The sequence below is a fragment of the Glossina fuscipes genome, unplaced genomic scaffold (assembly GCF_014805625.2).
Source record: "Glossina fuscipes isolate IAEA_lab_2018 unplaced genomic scaffold, Yale_Gfus_2 26, whole genome shotgun sequence".
In the NCBI taxonomy this organism is placed as follows: Eukaryota; Metazoa; Arthropoda; class Insecta; order Diptera; family Glossinidae; genus Glossina; species Glossina fuscipes.
The window spans coordinates 7,298,122-7,312,349 of NW_023998421.1; the positions used below are offsets into that span (position 1 = coordinate 7,298,122).

General features: G+C 34.2%; 4 protein-coding genes across 8 annotated transcripts; 2 read left to right on the forward strand and 2 right to left on the reverse strand.

Annotated features, from left to right (window-relative positions):
* Positions 1-1,284: 1,284 nt before the first annotated feature.
* Positions 1,285-5,964, reverse strand: LOC119635382 (V-type proton ATPase subunit H). Of its 3 annotated transcripts, none has more exons than XM_038030181.1 (8): positions 5,761-5,964; positions 5,209-5,687; positions 3,098-3,325; positions 2,529-2,663; positions 2,321-2,446; positions 1,820-2,256; positions 1,649-1,762; positions 1,285-1,477 (listed from the first exon to the last, which is right to left on the reverse strand). In XM_038030181.1, the coding sequence occupies exons 1-8, from the start codon at positions 5,804-5,806 to the stop codon at positions 1,399-1,401; spliced, it is 1,644 nt and encodes a 547-aa protein (XP_037886109.1). In that variant the 5' UTR covers positions 5,807-5,964; the 3' UTR covers positions 1,285-1,398. The 3 variants fall into 3 exon arrangements, with proteins under 3 accessions (XP_037886109.1, XP_037886111.1, XP_037886110.1); XM_038030182.1 differs by lacking the exon at positions 1,285-1,477 and adding an exon at positions 1,486-1,579; XM_038030183.1 differs by lacking the exon at positions 3,098-3,325 and having other exon boundaries at positions 5,761-5,959.
* A 424-nt stretch (positions 5,965-6,388) lies between these two features.
* Positions 6,389-7,640, forward strand: LOC119635311 (tRNA-splicing endonuclease subunit Sen2). 3 transcript variants are annotated; one of them, XM_038030080.1, is made up of 3 exons: positions 6,389-6,605; positions 6,667-7,176; positions 7,227-7,640. In XM_038030080.1, the coding sequence occupies exons 2-3, from the start codon at positions 6,714-6,716 to the stop codon at positions 7,499-7,501; spliced, it is 738 nt and encodes a 245-aa protein (XP_037886008.1). In that variant the 5' UTR covers positions 6,389-6,605; positions 6,667-6,713; the 3' UTR covers positions 7,502-7,640. The 3 variants fall into 3 exon arrangements, with proteins under 3 accessions (XP_037886008.1, XP_037886009.1, XP_037886010.1); XM_038030081.1 differs by having other exon boundaries at positions 6,690-7,176; XM_038030082.1 differs by lacking the exon at positions 6,389-6,605 and having other exon boundaries at positions 7,085-7,176; positions 7,237-7,640.
* On the reverse strand, positions 7,522-8,224 carry LOC119635312 (COX assembly mitochondrial protein homolog). Its single transcript, XM_038030084.1, has 2 exons — positions 7,910-8,224; positions 7,522-7,851 (listed from the first exon to the last, which is right to left on the reverse strand). Exons 1-2 carry the CDS (start codon positions 7,986-7,988, stop codon positions 7,547-7,549), a joined length of 384 nt encoding a protein of 127 aa, XP_037886012.1. The 5' UTR covers positions 7,989-8,224; the 3' UTR covers positions 7,522-7,546.
* Positions 8,225-11,371: 3,147 nt separating this feature from the next.
* LOC119635359 (neuronal acetylcholine receptor subunit alpha-2) lies at positions 11,372-14,225 on the forward strand. Its single transcript, XM_038030153.1, has 4 exons — positions 11,372-11,547; positions 11,743-11,948; positions 12,003-12,630; positions 13,753-14,225. Exons 1-4 carry the CDS (start codon positions 11,463-11,465, stop codon positions 14,163-14,165), a joined length of 1,332 nt encoding a protein of 443 aa, XP_037886081.1. The 5' UTR covers positions 11,372-11,462; the 3' UTR covers positions 14,166-14,225.
* Positions 14,226-14,228: the final 3 nt, after the last annotated feature.

A 14,228-nucleotide genomic window follows, 5' to 3' on the forward strand; every position in this document is an offset into this window, starting at 1 on the left:
ATAATTGTAGATAATCATTTTCTGAATTTCTTTCAATTTGTCTGTCCATCTGCCTCTATGATGCTTGTGCATGCATATTGGTGTTTAATATATTAGGTGTTTGCAAAAATTTTGTTCAACGAATTCTGCGGATAAAAATTGTAAATAATTGAGAAATACCAGTGTACATAACGGTTGCATTTAACGGTTTTGACCTTCCTTTACCTACGATAACAGTTTTCCATTTAATATTATTGATTTATTCAGCGTACGCCGACGCTAATTACGGATCATTCAAAATTCTTCTTCTTCCAAAGTCATTACTTTTGTCGTTTATTTGAAGAAATCTGCTGTGGAAACCCCCTGATACTGCTCCATCATATCTCAATTGTCGGTTGTGCTTCCAATGGTGTAAAAGTGGCGACACGAATTGACTGAAAATACCATTTTTGACGACTTGTTGGAAGAGCTGTCCGGGATACGCTGTTGCAGCTCGAATAAAGAAGATCTGCCACATCCAGCGTGATGCCTCCTGATTACAACTTTTTCATACCTATGCAACATGGCTTGGCTGGCACGCGCGAAGAAGTGCGAAAATGGGTCGGTGGGTGGATCTCTGCCATACCAATATAAGTACTTTCGAGTTGATATGCGTTAAAATTTTTATACATTTACTTGCTATAGTTTATAAGCAATCAGGAAAAAACCAATTTTTTATTCCTATTGCAAAACAAAGGTGTTCTCAGTTTACGTGGTGCTGTGGGTTTGTCCTTGACCGATTTATCTCATTTTCAATACCAATCTTCGTGCAAGAGCTTTTAATATTCCTGCGAAATTTGAAATCGACGTCTTTTGTTTTGCGACCAGCAAAATGTTTACAACATACATTAAGCAGACGGACAAACGAACATGCTTAAATCGGTTTAGTATATGATTCTGATCAAGAATATATATACTTGTGAAGCCTCTGATGGTTCCTTCTGGGCCGCATCTTTCGGTGATGGGAGAAGACAATATCGAAATGTTAGAAAATCCTAGGACTTTCCATTTGCAGTTCGAGCTGTATCAACAATTTAGTTATGAACATTTAAAATATGTGCGTAATGATCAACGCGAAGGTTTAATACTGATTGTATCGAATTTTGCTAACAACAATATATTCTTTGACTTTTATAGAAACCTTCGTGCTACTACTTTACTATTCACTCGCACTTGTGACGCTTTATTATTGCAAAGAAAATTTCTAAACTTAACCTAAAAGTGAAGAAGTATGAAAAAAGAACCGCAATAAGCGCATTAATCAAATTAGGCTTAGAATATTTATTGTGAATTAAGCAAGATTAACAGTGATACATATACATATACAAATATGCTGAGCATATAACTATAATAATAATACCGGATTATATTATTCTAAAATTAGGCTTTGCCAGTGATAGGAGCCGAAGTTTGTTTTTGATTCTCATTCTCTTTTTCCAGCTGTTTACCGAGATATTCCCTAAAGAAAAACGTTAGAAAATAAAAAAATATGTTTTCGAATATTGACATAATAGCTTGAAATCTTGATTGAGCGGAACGGAATGAGGGATGGATGACAATTCTGACAAAACAGATAAATGAGTGATGAGAATAAATAATGATTTTCGTATTCATTGCATAAGCAACTCACCAGTTGTGAACCATTAATTTTTGTACGGCCAATAAAGCTTCATAACGCACATTTGGATCCTCGTGACCTAGGAGTTGCATAACAATTTGCTTACCTCCTAATTGTTCCAGAACACTAATATAAGCGCTAAGATAATTATTTTTTCAAATTAAATTTAATATAGGAACCTACTGTTTGCCTCTAGGATAATGGCGTACGTATTCACCGATATCAAAACAAGCTACTGACAAAATAATAGGATCTTTCGATGTCTCCAACAAATGCACCAAAATACGCAACAACTCGTAGTTTTTCTCATTCAAACGCTGAGCATTTTCACGCCAGAATTTCGCAGACTTATGCACTGGCGACCATTCTAAACGTGCGCTACGCAATTCGGTAGCATATTCATCGAACGAACTGAGATCCTGTACGGAATTTTGAAGCCTCTGAGTAAGATATTCGACATCGGCGGAAATATCTTCATCATCGAAACGACGTTGCTCTAAAATCGACAACTGCTTAAGGACCTTACATTGCACCATGGCAATGCAGTGTTCTTTGGCTACTTGAGGATCGGTAGGTTTCTCGATCAAATTACGAAAAACGGCTAAAATAATGCGAGTGACCTGTTAATTAATTAGAAAAGCTATCAATTACGTCACTTTATAATGTACTAATGATATTTTGCACCTTTTCTTTTGCGCAATCGTTGAGAATGTCAGCCAAAATTGGTATGACGCTAAACTTGTTCATCTTTGTGGCCAGCAAAGGATTGAAGGTTAAAACCCATAGGCAAAAGACCAATTGATATTGCACCTTTAATAGAAGATCAAGGTTATGCATTTGAAAAGTATGATTTTTTGTGGAAAGAGGGAAAGTACGCTTTGCGAGAACTTACCTGAAAATTAACGCGAGAAGATAAGATCCTGACCAATGTACTTATGCCGTCTACGCTGACGAAAGCGAAACGATAATCATCCACACGTAACATCATTTGCAAGCAACGCGCCACCGACTGAATATATTCGTTGGCCTACATTCAAATGTACGACAATATTTTTTCGATAACTTGTTCTGTACAAAACGCGGATAATGCGTTAATAATTGTTAACAGCGTTATATGTGACTATAGCCTGCTGAATTCCAAATTTATGCTACTTTTTTCTTTTTTTTTTGCACACTTATGTTACCCAAACAATAGACATGAATAGAAAATAGAAACCGACACCGACAGTGAAGAAGAAGAAGAGGAAAGAACATTTATTATCTAAATTGCTTCTTCACGACATGAACAGGTTAGTAGAGGCTATGTTAATCAAAGTAAGGATTGAAAGGATGAAACATTTTAATTTCCAAACAAAATCCTATCCTAAGCTTCTAAACATTTGCATAGTTTGGGTAAAATTTTGCACTGTTCTATATCGATGAATAAAATCTGAAATGAAAATCTATTGTTTTTAGCACTACCGGTATTATGGTTTTGTTTTCGGCATTAGCGATATGCTGTTCCACATTGAATTCACGATAGGTTTCGTGCTGCTGATGGGCTTGATCATGATGCGATCCATGGAGATTGTAACCATGGCCGTGACCGTGACCGTGACCGTGACCGTGATGATGGCCGTGTGTATGCATCACAACGACAGTTTGTACACGTTTTGCCAAATCTGCCATGTCCTTTAAATATGCCTTGCACTGCACGCACGCACATATATGATATATGAATACATATACATTTACGTTTACATGTGTATGTCAAGTTGTAATTATACGAACAAGTTGCATTTGTTGACATATGGCATTTTGTGCGGAGAAGAAAGGAGGTAAGAAACATTTATTACAAATATTAATGCTTATTATCATATACTAAACGCTAATACACAAACGGAATCCATTTAAGTGATGATCAATCACGTTAATAACAAAGAGGTCGCCGTAGTTGTATGAGAAACGTTTGCATCACAGGTTAGAGTTAAAAGAACACATTTCGAAGCAGTTCAACAAAGTGTTGCATTAGTTTTCAACATATAAAGTGCTGTTAATTTCTGTCATACAATACACATACACACACATGTCGATTTAAATTTACATACATACAAACAATTATAATTGTTAGTGATATTCAGTTAGTAAATTATAAAAATAATGAGATAAGAGGTCTGTTCCTTATGTCGATATGGCACACATCTGGTTTAACAGAATTAAATTTATAGATACATATAAATACCGTTCATATTGAACTTTACTAACCGCTTTCTTTCTCAACCGCTATTGGACCTTTTTGCACCTTGCATCTTAACATTTTAAAGTTCGATGGATAATTTTGTTATTACAAACCCATACAAAAATACTTGGTTGAGAAACTCATTAACTAAGCTGCCAATATCGACTTATGGAACAACACCAAATGCGACACTATGAACGCCAACAATTAAAATGAATGAAATATTTTTAATATATAATGTATATATAAAACGATTTTAGTATAATTTTGCAGTTCTTATATATAAAGTTATATGTTATCCTGTAACTTGAAGTTTCTTGTTTTAAAAAAGATAATGACGTATAAAATAGCTCGTAAAGTAATAATTTATCGCATGCCACCTTATAAATATAAAAGGAAAGAAGAATAGGGCGTCTCACCTTTTAACTAGTGAAGTACTCAATAAATTAAAATAACTATGATACATTTTTCAGCGTTTATTGAAAAGCGATGCTTACATCTCTACATCACTCTATCTCTGAATTGTACAATGATAAATTACGCGTGTTGTGTGGGAACCTTGAAATGCTTGTAATGGGATAGCAATTATAAACTAAACCAAGAGTAAGTAGTCGGACACAGCATTGAGTTGTCATATCAACGTTATCATCTTATACTGTAACCATCTTACTAACATTGGATCAAGGAAAAGGTTGTATACTATGATCACCAGTCATTAATAAAAGCGATTAAAGTTAAGCGACAGTTTCGAACAATATGAATGGACACAAAAGAAAACTCAATATTAGGGCAAATTAAAGCGAATTACTGCCCGACTACAACTTCATATTTCACTTCTTTTAAAATATAAGCAAATTGTTTTTGAATTTTGCTGAAAAACGACGACAAACTTTTTTATCGTCTGTTATATTCTATTGGCTTGGAATGAGATAATAAGACGTAGAAGAAAACAAAGATTCTGGTATATTCTCCAACAATAAAAGGATACAAATCATGCAGACACTTAAATATGGTCCCAATTTATATCAAAGCATGGAAGATATCCTAATTTTAGTTAGTTGTTTACTGCTATAACATGCACTTAAAGGGCGGCATGAAATAAATTATCGGTCGAGTAATATGCATATATAAATATATCTATATATGTATTTAGTTATATATTCCAAATTAGCCACAAAATAATCTTCATTTCATAACCTTCGCTAGGATTAACGGAATTTGCAAATAATTATTATCCGAGTTTTCTTATTTGTAGCGCATTAGACGGAAATCAATAAAAGTTTTTCAATAAGCGAATGGCTATGAAAAATTCGACCGAATATTGTGCTTATTAGCAGAATTTTTTTGTACTTACATGGATAGTCAGTTGATCCTTTAAGAATTGTAAATAAAAATTTAAATCGGATTTTGGAATATTTTCGGTTCCCCAACAAGCTAATTTCGCTATAATACGTGAAGACATATGAACTATGAAACCGTCTTGACGATTTAGTAAGTTTAGAAATGGACCCCATATATGTTCCTTGCGTTTATTAGCATAGTCATGGAAGTAAGCTACGTGTACACGATCCTCCTGCAACAGATCGTCGATCATAACTAGTATGTATTGAATAGTAGAATCCTTGGAAACATGAGATAGCAAATTCAGTAAGGTTTTGACGGATTGCGAAGGATTCGCTTGCATGTAACCAGATTTTGATGTATCCAAACTTGTAATGCACTGGAAATCTTCTGGCGATATCATCTGCGATTGCATATACGAAGCCCAATTAATAGGTTTATTACGTATTTCACCTGCTTGTTGTTGTAGCACAGAAGTCGCAGCAATCATATCTGATAGGAATGACATTTGAAAAAGATATACGAGTAATATAAGTTTCGATTTTTCCATCTTAATTCATCTTACCAATATTCTCATTGGGCATTTGAATATAATCTTTGACGTTTGCCATTTTGGATACTATAATTTTATATGATAGGTGAAAAAATTGTTTCAAAACTTATTTGCGTACTACCAAAAATTTATTTCTTTAAACCGTTAGAAGTGAAAAATAATTTTCTCTAGTAAAAGTACAATGGAAGAATTCAGCTGACGGGTCTTGTGACTTTTTCGCTTCGTGACAGCTGTCTGACATATTTATTATGTCGTTCTCGATAATTTTCTCCTATTGTTACTAATCATATGGTTATTATTATTATCACTTACGCAGCAACAAATAAAGAAGCAAGGTAACATGAAAAGTAAAAGTCAATTTTATTCAATAAAAGAAAATTATTTTAGGTTTACAATGTTTCCTCGTTATGGAGGTATAAATTCACAAAATTAATTAATGAGCCCCCCAAAAAAAATTAAAACCCAAAGTGTAGAAAACATCAACATTGTAGTAAGAGTTACACAAAGGTTAGCTAGTACAAATACCTTTGTAAGGTATGCCAGGGTTGTAATTTTTGATTTCGTTCGAACAAAATCAAAATCTAACAAACACGCACACACATACTCATACATACTTAACACAATTTTAAACACACTAAGCGTTGCAGAAAGTGGTATAGTTCTAAGTATATGGCATCAAAACAAATGTTTGTAAAAAAGAAAAATAAATAATTAAAAGACGAAAAAAATTGAATTGCTTGCACTTACTGCCTTCAGCATTTTCTTAGTTACGTTTTTCGTTCATGCAGCCTTCAAATATTTTCAAATTAAACAGGCACATCGGATTTTTATGAAACTTTCGGATTCAGGGAGCCATTGTAAGTCCTTCATCATTTTGTGGAGAACGACTCTACCTTGTTTTTACTATAAAAATTTTAGACTAATATAATGACTAAAAACAGAACTATTTTGGACGCGGAAATAGAATGTTTCTTTCGCCAAACGTCAAAAGCAAGAAAGGAGTAAATGCCAAGTGGCATACGACACCTTTTCCTACAACTGAAAAGGAGCTAATTGGAATTTTTACTGGGGTCTCGGTAGAGGTGTGCGAAAACGCGGACATAATTGAACTTTATACAAATGGAAACTACGGAAAGGGTACGAAATCTCGGAGCACGCCTCAAATAATGCGTAGCGAAAGCGTAGCTCAAAATCTTGAGCGAATCGAAGAAACCTTAGCATTATGTTTAGAAGAAGCGTTCTTTTTAAGTTATTATTTAAAGGTGCTTAGAATCAATAATATCCAAGGTGAAAGATTGGAGTGGTTTGAAATGCTGCAGGAATGCGAAGCAATTAATAGGAAGTTTGTATATAACTTGGCAGCTTACATTTACTTGAAATCCAAATGTTGGGTTGTCAAAAGTGGGTTAAAATTCGGTGCAAATTTTTGTAAGTAGCTGCGAATTCTAAACTAAACACGCCGTTTATTAGCGTTTTAGTAATTTATAGAAAGGGACCTCGCTTTTACCACGCCAGCTTTGCTGTTTTAATATCATGTAACGAAGGATGCGCTCATCTTGTGGCCAAAAACATTAAAGGATTGCAACGTATAGCAGAAACTTCAGACAAAGATATTTTGCTGTTGGACGTCAATAAACCTTCAGATTTCCAGATGGGCAGTTTAGAGGACATTTCCCGTTTGGCAATCAGTGAATCCGTGATAAGACGTTTCAATTACGCGGCGTTTGTGCAAAATAAAGCACAGAAGCAGTAAAAGAAAACAAGTTTTATTAGTTACATTGATTCTTTCTTAAATGTCTTAGACTTTTTCTACTCTATGCTTTTTCGGTATACCTGTACGCCTATATTCCGAGCGTTCTTGTAAATAAATCTGTTTACATTCTTCTTTGAAAGTTTCGTTTTGATACCAAGACGTGAGGCAATCCTTTAAAGCTGAATTTTCTTTGCGACATGTGATTACCATTGATATACCGTTCTCTTTACAGCAAGATTCAAAGGCCTTGACCTCCTTATTACAATGAAATTCTTTAGCCCGATCTCGCATAACTTTCGGTACCATCACTTCCATTTCGACTTTCCGTAATGACAAATCTTCTGGATCACCTGTAACAAGCTTGCTGGCGTCTTAAAAGCCAATTTTACTAGTGATTAATATATTTACCCTTGCCATGTGGGTTCCTTGGGTTAAAAGAACCACCAGCACCTTCCATGTTCATGCTCATCATAACCACATTTGTCATAACAAATAAGAACAATAGTGAAAAGCACAGGGGCTATAAACAGGTATATATTGACGTTAGCGTAAAACGTAAATAAAACACATCTGACTGTGTCAACTAATAGGTGGATCAAGATGTTTATTTACTTAATAAATTTCTTCAATTCTACGTAAATTATAAAAAATGTGTAAGCAAGTTCCTGCTTTATGGATGAATTTAGTAAACAAAAAACATGTGTTAACATAAAAGCAAGAAACGAAGAGGAAAAGAGAAAATTTATGAAAAAAATGAAAAAAATTCATGGAAAGAAAAAAAAAAATTAGTAGATGAAAAAAGTCAATAAATATTTATATCAGTTACTTATTTAGAGATTTTAATTTTTTGCTGCTGAAAAAGAAATCAAGAGCAAGCTTGCAAGCAAATATAAAGAGCTAAACACAATGCACAATGTATATGCCGCGCATCATGCATGCAACTGTCAAAATATAAGATAGTTCTGGATGTTGACATTTAGTTTTCATGCGTTGTATTGGTAAATCAAATAAAGATGTTTGACCTGGACGAGCGGATCAATATGACCGTTTCGAACTTTTGAGCTTTAAAAGAATGGTTATACCGCATGGGAATTTCAAAAATTTTCGGCTGGCCTTTATTTGAAAAAAGACTTTTTTCTAATTAGTCTACTGTTGGGGATCATTTTGAATCGTATGGATCGTTTTTTGACTGCAAGTCGTTTTCATAGCTGCCATCGCTACATTCATTTTGTTAGAATCTTTTCAACATATAGAAGGAGGCTCCATGGACTCTACAGACATGCGGGTTGGTGTAAAGAATGAGAGAAATCACGGCTAGCCAAGCGCATAATGAATGCAGGTCTATTTTTTTGAGCGAAAAGTTGTGGGTTTTTGTTTATTACTCATAAATTATGAAAGATAGGAGCGCTTCCCTTTCATGTCCAAAAAAGGGTATAATTGATCACGTCCACACAGTCGTAGCTGATCAAATTTTTATTCTTCACGTTTTTGCGGTCTTCTACTTATAATCCATAAGGGAAAACAATGGAACGTTGAAAGTTTTTATGCGCATTCTACACATGGAGACACTATTTTTTTCAATTGGAAAGAATTAAACGCGCGCCATTATTATTATAAAATACCAAAATTTACTTGGTTTAGATGTTCATATTTTTTTACCCATTATTCTCTTCCTGCGGCAGGATACAGTTGTTATTGGTAGGATGAAATCAATAGTGGAGAGTACACATGATATATAATGTTCTCACTTCTTATACTTATACCCTACAACATCTGCTTATGCGCGTGTAACTAACATTTAGAAAAACTTTTATGTCCGTCTGTCTGTCCGCGTATGGTCGTTTTCAGCTTGCAGATTGTAATTTGATGATGAAACGTGGAACACTGGCGCGTGTTGTTCCTAGGACGAACGCCATTTGAATTGGATTGGACTGCTTTTTCGAGCACTCCCTGCATAATGCCTTATTCTGAAAAGTCATTTATGAAAAAATATTGCAGCTTTCCAAGTTTCCTGACAAAAATCCTTGCGGGACAATATTTCGGCATTCCAAGTTCATGTGAAAAATGTGGATCCAATGGAACATTTGTTTGAAGTCATTGCCATATAACGGTTCCGAATCTGAATGAAATAACCGAATTCTTTTGTGACTGAACGGGGTATTGCGTGCTATGCATCGCTGAAACCGTACGTCAAACACATTCAGTTTTTTGCAATTTTTTCAAAAATAGCACGACTAGCATGATGCGGTGAAATTTGGTATTGACTAGCCCAAGCTTGGTTTGTCCATTGAAACGAAGTAGATATCAAAGATGCCGCAAGCATAAGCTGTCCACATAAACAAGGATATAAGGTTTCAGGTCGATCAAGTTCGTCAATTTTACCGTTCAGACGAAATTGCGTCTTGTTGTTGAGAAAGATGACAAAGGAACACGATTGACGTTGCATCGTCATCAAACATATCTTACTTTGTTCAACTTATCCTGTTTTGCACCTTAATGAAAGCCTTATATGTTGGGTCAAACTTTTCTACGAAATGCTCAATTGTTTTCCTAAGAACACCATTACATAGATCGCGGATAGTCTCTAGTAAACATGAGAATGCCACAACCGCACTCTATTTTGAGAAAAAATGTTCTTAAGAGCCAAAACTGTAAGGAATATGTTTTCATAATCAAACGGTAGGACTGGCTGGAGCAATTTTTTGATCCCCTTCTTATGTAACTGTTCCTATGGAAACTGAAGCCTTTTATAATAAAAAGGTCGTATTTTCAATATTTCATGGCGAAAATTGACTCATAATGATAAATTGGCAAAGAAATAAAACATAACGAGTTTGGATCACGTAAGTCTACTTTTTGGATGCCACCGCATATGAAAATTCTGATGAAAGGCGAAGTTGTGTTAATGTTCCTATTTGTTTTTATGGTTTATGGTCTCTTTTTTTTGTATATTACCAATAACTCAGGGGATGTCTTCTATAGGTGCGAGCACAATAATTAGAGTTATGTAGCGTTTGGTAAATAATGCGCTTCTTTGAAGAGGCAATATAACAAGTGAATTGTATGTAACATATTTATTACATATACATTAGTTGATGCACACATACATTGCTAAAACAACTAAAAGCACCATAGTCGGCCACGTGTCGCCATTAAGTACAGTACACGACTTCTCAAAATAAAGCCTTCTCTTGCAAGTAGTCGAGAAAGTGCTCCGATCCGAACCATTTTCGATAGCCTTTCCCTTTGCGCCAAAAACAGGCCGATATCTCAAATTTCATCGAAATTTCTCAAAAATATGAAGAAAAGAAAAGAAGGTGAACGAACGGATAGACAAAAGGAAGTGATTCTAACTCAATCGTTACAATCAAAGGTGAGTCTATGAAAAATATTCCTAACTTCGTCAGGCTATTTTATGGTAGAAATGGCCAATCAAATTCCTATTACTAACAAAAACGCACAGCGACCGACGTTAGTTAAATTTTGACCATTTTGCATACATACTTTACCTCGTTCAAGTTTATGATACTTTTAAAAATTTTTATATTCCATATCTCGGTCACCTATACCGCTACTTCAAACTGTAGTTACAAGTATTTTTCAACCTGAACTCTAATATTATTTTAATAATAACTTATCACTCCTTCAAATCCTATTTAATTATGAAAGTTTTTATCGGAACTAACAAAAACACTCAAATGTGGTGATATGGAACCTCTTTGTGAATGAGTATACAATAGAGTTTGTATCAAGCATGTAGAGGCGAAAGTCTGTAGAAAAAAAAAAAAAAAAAAAAAAAATAGTAATAAAAAATATATGAAAACTCAGTACTCGATCAGATTTCGCGGAGTGAACAACGTTCTAGAGGGTAGTTAAAGTGAATATGTTTTAAATTTTTTCACATCAGCAAGAACTTGACATATTTTATGTAAGAAATTCAAATTGTGATAAAAACAAAATAATGTTCATTTCCGGTCCTTGGCTTGTCTCGCGGTTAGCATTTCTCATATACGGGATGATTGCGTTTTCAGCGTCGAGCGTGTATTGTAAGTGAAAAATAAAAATAGAAATCAGTCTATAAAAAAAAAAAACAAAAAAATATTCTTGCACAAAATTTATTATGGCGCCACATACATTCATTCTTCGTAATGTAAAAATTCGTAGAATTAAAAAAAAAAAAATTAACAATAAAATACTGATAATAAATAATTATATTGATTCTGTCGTTGTATTGCGTTAAGGTGACGATGAGAACGACGAGACAAATTCATGGAATATTACGGTGATGGAAAGACTGCGTATGCAACTCTTTACAAATTATGATAAGAATGCTTATCCTTTGATTAGTTCCGGTATCCGGACAAATGTAAGCATGGGACTTTCGATTATCTACACCGACATTGATGAATTTGATGGGAAAGTCATGTTACACGGTTGGTTACATCTTGTAAGTTCCAGAAAATAAATTATTATCGGTATAAAAAATTAATAAACTTTATAGCGTTGGCAAGATGAAGACCGTACTTGGACTCCCGAATTGTTTGATAACATAACTACAATACATATAAGTCCAAATGAAGTATGGAAACCGGAAATCACTTTATTCAATAGTGCCGGTAACGAGGCTGACTATATAGGCGAGACCCAAATTGTATTAACATTCGAGGGCAAATTTATTTGGGTGCCCCCCGTTCTTTATACAGCCTACTGTAATTTAAATCTGAAATTATGGCCTTATGATGTGCAAATTTGCGAATTGAAAATTGGCTCTTGGACTTGGACGCAGATTGATTCATCGTTTGTTCATTTTAAAGATACTCTCGATTATAAAGATATTGTGGAATCTAGCGAATGGGAAATAATTGATGCTAGAATTGCTTATCATATGAGCAATTTTTATAACTACATTGAATACACATTTCAATTGAAACGCCGATCTTCAATGTATACCGCAGTGATTTTTACACCCGCCTCTTGTATCGTTTTGCTAACACTTTCTTCGTTTTGGCTACCAGTGCAGATGGGTGAGAAAATTCTGCTAAACGGCGTTATGATAGTGATAGTGGCAGGATTTCTTATGTATTTCGCGCAACTTTTACCCATATTGGCTGAGAATACACCGCTTGTTGGTAAATATCTGCAAATAGTTTAACTTATCTGACACAGAAAAAGCTGAATGCGTAACTCTTTAGCCCTTAAAAATTCTTCGAAAATAGATACAATTTGGCTTATTGAGTTCATTAAGCTATAATAAATAGCTAACAATATTCTAATCAATTCCATTCAGTTTCACCAATAAATATTTCTTTTATGTAACTTGATCCACACAATACGTCTTCTGATGAAATCATTTGTAAAGCGAAGATAGCAGTGCAGTGTAAATGTTTTTTCTTTTTATACCGTTACACCATAAGGTGATACAAGGTCAGATTAAATTCGAGCAGATGTATACAAAAAACAAAGGGACTTGATCGATTCAAAATCAGATTCTGATTTCTAAGCTTATCTGTCCGTCTGTCTATCTTATTTTCTTGTATTTAGCCCACAGGGCGCAATTTTCGAGATATTTTGATGAAATTTAGTGAACCGACGTGTCTTGGTCCAACGACGAATGCTATTACAAATGGTGCGGACCACGTTTCTAACCAGCTCCCATATAATGCGTTATTTTGAAAAGCCAATAAACTGTAGAATCATGTAAAGCATTTACGCAAATTTTTTAGAAGTAAATAAAAAGACATGTTTAAATTTATAATTTTGTAGAATATTTTCATACAAAATTTTTTTTAAAAACTTTTCAATGGTTGCTTGTCAATCAATAGATCATTTTGTTTTTTTGCCGGAACTCAGTAAGAACGAGATTTCATCTCTTCTTCTTTACTAAGTATAGGAGATGTCCACTATTCTACTACTTCAACATGCATCTCCAGGATTATTTACATATACATATATTATGAAGATAGGTTATATATACACTACACCTGGGCATACACAACTGACGAACAACTTCTTAGGCCATAAGTTATCCAAAGAAAATGTATAGTTTTCTTAAGATTTTTCAAAAAAGATGGGTACCTTGGCGAGAAACTCTCACCGGAGGAAATATTTTTTTAATTTATTAATTAATTTTTCGACATTTTATGATAAAGAGTGGAAGAGAAGAGGCTTTTTCTATATACTGTGAGACAAGTTTGCTTTAAGTAATTTTTTTTTTTTTTTTTTTTTAATTAATGAACTTTTTTTACTTGTAGTACTTTTCTACAGCGCCAGCCTATTGCTATTGAGTTTTTCAACCATAATCGCCGTAATTGTTTTGTATCTCTCCACCACTAGTCACAAACAACGTGTACCGAAATTTATACAAAGTATTTTGCATGGATCCTTAGGACGAATATTATTACTCACCCAGTTTACTGTGGAAGCTGAGCCTCCTTCATTACTAAATAATGGCATCAAAGAAATGGGCGAACACGTTTATGACAGTGTTGATGCAGGGGATGTTATAGCTGATGGCACCACTACAAGTAATACACAGTCGTTTTCGATCACTCACAATCGATCGATACAATTTGAATGGACTTTACTATCAACGGCAATTGATCGCATTTGGTTCTTAATATTTTGCGTTATCTTTATACTTTTGGCAACGATATATGCCGTTTAGCTTAATGTAGTTAAATAATCAAAAAATTCTTAAATGAAAAGCATCGAAGAATTGCATTTTCTT

Excerpts from the sequence above, each read along its gene's own strand:
- LOC119635382 (XM_038030181.1), bottom strand. The coding sequence starts at position 5,806 with ATGGCAAACGTCAAAGATTATATTCAAATGCCCAATGAGAATATTG. Across the intron at positions 2,447-2,528 it reads CTTCTCGCGTTAATTTTCAG|GTGCAATATCAATTGGTCTT; the intron begins GTAAGTTCTCGC and ends CTTCTATTAAAG. Across the intron at positions 1,763-1,819 it reads CATTATCCTAGAGGCAAACA|TGTTCTGGAACAATTAGGAG; the intron begins GTAGGTTCCTAT and ends CGCTTATATTAG.
- LOC119635311 (XM_038030080.1), top strand. The coding sequence starts at position 6,714 with ATGTTTCTTTCGCCAAACGTCAAAAGCAAGAAAGGAGTAAATGCCAAG. Across the intron at positions 7,177-7,226 it reads AAAATTCGGTGCAAATTTTT|TAATTTATAGAAAGGGACCT; the intron begins GTAAGTAGCTGC and ends TTAGCGTTTTAG.
- LOC119635312 (XM_038030084.1), bottom strand. The coding sequence starts at position 7,988 with ATGACAAATGTGGTTATGATGAGCATGAACATGGAAGGTGCTGGTGGT. Across the intron at positions 7,852-7,909 it reads AAGGAACCCACATGGCAAGG|GTGATCCAGAAGATTTGTCA; the intron begins GTAAATATATTA and ends AGCTTGTTACAG.
- LOC119635359 (XM_038030153.1), top strand. The coding sequence starts at position 11,463 with ATGTTCATTTCCGGTCCTTGGCTTGTCTCGCGGTTAGCATTTCTCATA. Across the intron at positions 11,949-12,002 it reads TACACGGTTGGTTACATCTT|CGTTGGCAAGATGAAGACCG; the intron begins GTAAGTTCCAGA and ends TAAACTTTATAG. Across the intron at positions 12,631-13,752 it reads TGAGAATACACCGCTTGTTG|TACTTTTCTACAGCGCCAGC; the intron begins GTAAATATCTGC and ends TTTTACTTGTAG.